A 4,731-nucleotide genomic window follows, 5' to 3' on the forward strand; every position below is an offset into this window, starting at 1 on the left:
CAGAAAATGGGTTTACTTATTAGCTGTATACTACAGATTCATTAATTTTGTTATAAACCCCATTTTCTCACACTTTTTTCAGCTATGAAAGTATCCAAGCACTAGAGAAGAATTTGAATGCTTTATTTTGTCACAGCTTTCAGGAATAATTAAGACAAGTATAAGTCATCACCATTTTATTGTTATACAAATATAATAAACAAACTTTTTAGACATGTTAACTTACATGTTATTCTCAAACAAGGCTCAATCATGGTTAAATTAAAAACTTAGTTCAGATTACTAACCATATTCAATGCCTTCATTTCCAAACAATGAGGGAACTTTTAACAATAAACTTTAACATAAATGTATATTTAAATACCAAATCTCTTACAGAAAAAACTGACATAGACTGTATCTCTGACAGTAAACTTGAACTGTGCTCTATACTTATTTAGTATTAAAAGAACATTGATCTTAATAATTTGTTGGACATTTAGAGATCAAAGTATTTAATATATTATATATGAAATTAACAACTAAGAAACTTGAAGATTTAATATATTACAATGATAAATACTAAAAATACATAGTGTCAGGCATACTATTACTAGCAGATATTCAATAACGTTTTTTTCAGTTCATTTGTTTTTTGGTTGGCGTTTGGGGGTTTGTTTTCCACTTTCTAAACATTCTTTGCAAACTGGCAAAACAATTTTATAGGAATTGCAGAGTGCTTTGTCTCTTTCTGCCCCCTCTTTTGCACAATGACAGCATAAATCACTCCTACCAATACCAGAGGAATAATAGGGGAATTCTATATTTGATATACAAGAAAGTTGTAGACGACAGAATATGACACCTTGTAAAGCATGACCATCAGGAGTTATAACAGAACCACAAGAATAGTCATATTTGTCTCGAAGACTTTTTAGACTTCTATTTTGTCTTAGACTTAATTTATTTTTTGCATATTTACAACGTGGTTTTCCACATTCATAACAGTCAATAATACCTCGTACGTTTTGTGCCGTAAGAACTGAGTTTTTGCACCCTTGTTCTTGCTCTGCAATATGAGCTACGGTATCATTTAGTGTACTGGGTAAGTCCTCAGTTGTATCAAGACCTAAAACTGATTCAAAAGACTTGTAATGTCCTATGTTACTAGTATCTAGTTCAGGATCTGGCAGCCAGGGTAGAGTTATTTTGCTACGAGATGGATTACAGCATAAAGCATTGTTACATTTTCTTATTTGAAACATGTACTTTCTTTCTCTACAATGTTTGTTAACAAATGAAGAATATCCTAACTTATTGTCTAAATCCTTTTTAGTGTATTTGCCCTTTTCAATACTTGGATCAATTGCATGTATGATTTTAGTTTCAAGTTTCTCTACATCATTTTTACTTGCAACATTACCACATTTAAACAGCTGACCTTTTAAAATGAGCCTTGAGGTTCGTTCATTTAAAGTATCTATCATAGTATTTAATGACTTACGCCAAGCAGAGATCAGAGTTTCATTGTACTCTGCCTTCTTTCTGATGTCTTGCATTGAATTACAAGACTTTAATATTTGCTCTATATCCGAGTTACATTCATCCCTACAAAGAGCAACATTTTGATAAGCTAAATAAGCTAAATTTAACAAGGACATTATTCTTTCAGCTGGATTAGCCCAGCTGTGACCAGGTGCTGTTCTCCCAGCAATTAGTAAATCAAGATCTAAATCTTTAAATATTGCTATTAAAGAGAGTTTCACGCTATTATAGGTAACTCTGTGATCAGGACCCCCATCAGAATATAGCATGAGTATAGGTTTAGTGCAATTTTTTTGTTTCAATAAGTCTACAAGTTCAGTGGCATGTCTAAATGGGCTACTGGCTTCAAATATTGAATCTTTCAAAGTAACAGTAACTAAACCAGAATAGAAACTTTTGCTGGTTTCATCTGGAATATTAACATCTAGACATACTGAAGGTGTAAGAGACCCCTTTGAGGCTACATCATGGTCTAATGCAACTAATTTTGATGTAGCTGGAACAAGAGAAGTTTTGCCCCTCACACCTGTTGATAACACAGCACCTGGTTCACCAAAATCAACCTTAGATTTATTATCAATGCACAACAAGGTAGTGTTAGTTGAGAATTTCACAGCAAATGAACGCATATACTTAAATTGAGCAGCACAGAAGTGTTCATCTATGTGAGAAGAGCGTAATTGTCTTGATTGAATTTTAAACTTTAAGGGTATTTTGCTTTTATACAGTTTGCTAACATTTGAATGAGCACTTCTAGGAACAAATGCAAAAAGTATTGTGGCCTCAGATGGGATGGGTGTTTCAGGTGGCAATTCTTTGCAAATATCCTCTCGGAGGTCCCTCACACTCAGATATTTGGCCATATGCTCCACACCATGTCGTCTCTCATTTTCAGCACACATTTGATCAACTTTTTCTTGGAGTTTATCAAAAAATGCAGTAAATGTGTCACCAGGGCGTCCTCTATTTAAATGTCTCATGTCTATGATTAAATCTGGATCATCAGAGAGTAAGGCTTGTTGAACACGTGCATTGAGAGTGGAATTTTGATCTACCGAACAATCTAAAGTCAAGTCTGCATATATGGCACGTAGAACATGTTGAGGAATTTTGTTACCCGAGATATTTCTGAACTTTTCACTAAATTCCTTGTGCATACGTCTGGTATGATATTCTGGGAGTCTGTCCTCTAATGATTTTACTATTCTCGCTGCACTACTCATCATTTCTGTTGGGTTACGCCCATGTGGAACTCTCCATAGGAATAATGTTTGACCACAAGCACCTCCAGGGTCATATCTCAAAACATCCACTGGTACACTTAATTTTAATTTTTCAAAAAACCTAGATTTCTCCATGGCATTTGTAAAGCGTTTTGGCACATGAATTTCCTCATCAAAGTAAATAGGTTTATAGTCATCACTAATTGATAATGTTTCATCCAGTGTATCATAATTGTGTTCAATATTTTCAAACTCGACATCACAGGAATTGTGAAATGAAACCCATACATGTGTACTAATTTGACGAACTGGTTGTGAAAGGGCATGGTTTGTTTTAACATCAGCCAGTCTTCTTTCTAAATAAACTCCGTATGAATTTATAGAGACAGCTAACTTTTCCAAGTCAACTCTTAAATTTTCAGGCCAAGTTTTTGTAAATGGTCGGCTAATAATATTAAAAATGGAATCTGCATATTGTTTTAACTGACCAGAATCTAGTCTTGGCACTTTCTGTTTTTTCTTTCTCCAATCATTAAAGTCATTGAAATTTATTTTAAAGCGTTCAGGAATATCTTTGACTATTCCATGAATTGATCGATCAGCAAATTTTGATTTATTTCCGTCCAAGTACCATAAACAGTTAACAATACTACTTATGTAATTAACACAAGTAAAAGTGTTTCTTGTAAATATCAGTCCTTCTTGTTCAAAATTATCACAAACACAATTATACAGTTTGTCTTTCCCAGTAAACCTTTCTCCACTTTTGCTCTGCTTTCTAGGAATTTTTACGAATTCATCTGAACTGTGCATAAGCACGTCAAATGCATTTTGGTCAGTTTTCACATTACCATTGGTGTTTTGCCCCGAGCTCGATTGATTGATATTGGGTCTGACGTAAAAAGTGACAAACTTAAAGTTTTTATTAAACTTTAGAGCTAATTCGACAGCTTGATCCTTTTCCGGGTGGAAACATTCGTCTTCTTTATTTGCAAACAAATCGATGCCAATAACATCGGGATTTTTCGTGGTGCACGATTCGCACACGATTTGCCACGAATTTGAAGAATGAATTTCCTTCAAAACGTTTTTAATGATCGTGCGGGTTGTACTTTCATTTTTCTCGTAAATCGATACCGAAAATAGTGTGGTCATGGTTAATACGACGCTCCACAGACATAGTAGAGGCAGAATCATTTCGTGGGAACGGACATTTTGGTGAGAAGCGACACCTATGACGCTTTCGTCTTGATCAACCAGTATGGCCATAGTAAAGGGAAATAACTCTCGTGATATAATTTCAGGTTGACACATAAAATAAAATAAAAAGATCGCGGAAAAGTGCAATAAAATAATTTAAGTCGGGGGTGGTTTTAGGTAGTCGGTCGCGTTAGGCGAAACAAAGATATTTGTAAGGTCAGCCTAGTTATAGTTTCGAATAAAGAACCGCCCCTGTCGTCTGCTCCACATTGGTGACATCGTTCAATCGTAGCCATGGACAATAATAATCAGGTATATTTATGTTTGAATATCTTCCACAAAAAACTTGTTCTTAGAGCACATAAGCGTACAAATATACTACATAAGTGACACAGGTCTTTCTTCTTTTTTTGGTTGTCAGATGGTAGCACTATCTACACTACAGTTCTACACTCGTTCAGTCGTTGAGTCGTTATAGTTTCACGCGTAGACGCCGTAGATACCACATGGTCAATGAAATGGGGTTTAACGTCCTATTTTGATGTATTTTTTGTATTGGCTAATGAAGACTGGCATATACCATGCAGGGTGCAATGAGGGAAATTTTGTCAGGACATCCATCAATAACTCGCCTAGCCCTAGCTAGACTATGTCTATGAAATGAATCACTAGGCCTACTACTACTAGTACTATCAGTATCTCTAAGAATTTCCAACTGTCTGGGATTTTTAGCATGCGCCCTGTCCTGATGCAGCACACTGGACCTCGGTTTTTCGTCCCATCC

The 4,731-nt window shown here is 35.2% G+C and overlaps 1 protein-coding gene across 1 annotated transcript; it reads right to left on the minus strand.

Annotated features, from left to right (window-relative positions):
• Positions 1-281: 281 nt before the first annotated feature.
• On the minus strand, positions 282-1,466 carry LOC126821627 (uncharacterized). Its single transcript, XM_050550087.2, has one exon. The coding sequence runs from the start codon at positions 1,464-1,466 to the stop codon at positions 624-626; it is 843 nt and encodes a 280-aa protein (XP_050406044.2). The 3' UTR covers positions 282-623.
• Between the last annotated feature and the right edge of the window lie 3,265 nt (positions 1,467-4,731).

The sequence above is a fragment of the Patella vulgata genome, chromosome 9, assembly GCF_932274485.2.
Source record: "Patella vulgata chromosome 9, xgPatVulg1.2, whole genome shotgun sequence".
Classification (NCBI taxonomy): Eukaryota; Metazoa; Mollusca; class Gastropoda; family Patellidae; genus Patella; species Patella vulgata.

Coding starts and splice junctions, on each gene's coding strand:
- LOC126821627 (XM_050550087.2), bottom strand. CDS start 1,466: ATGATAGATACTTTAAATGAACGAACCTCAAGGCTCATTTTAAAAGGT.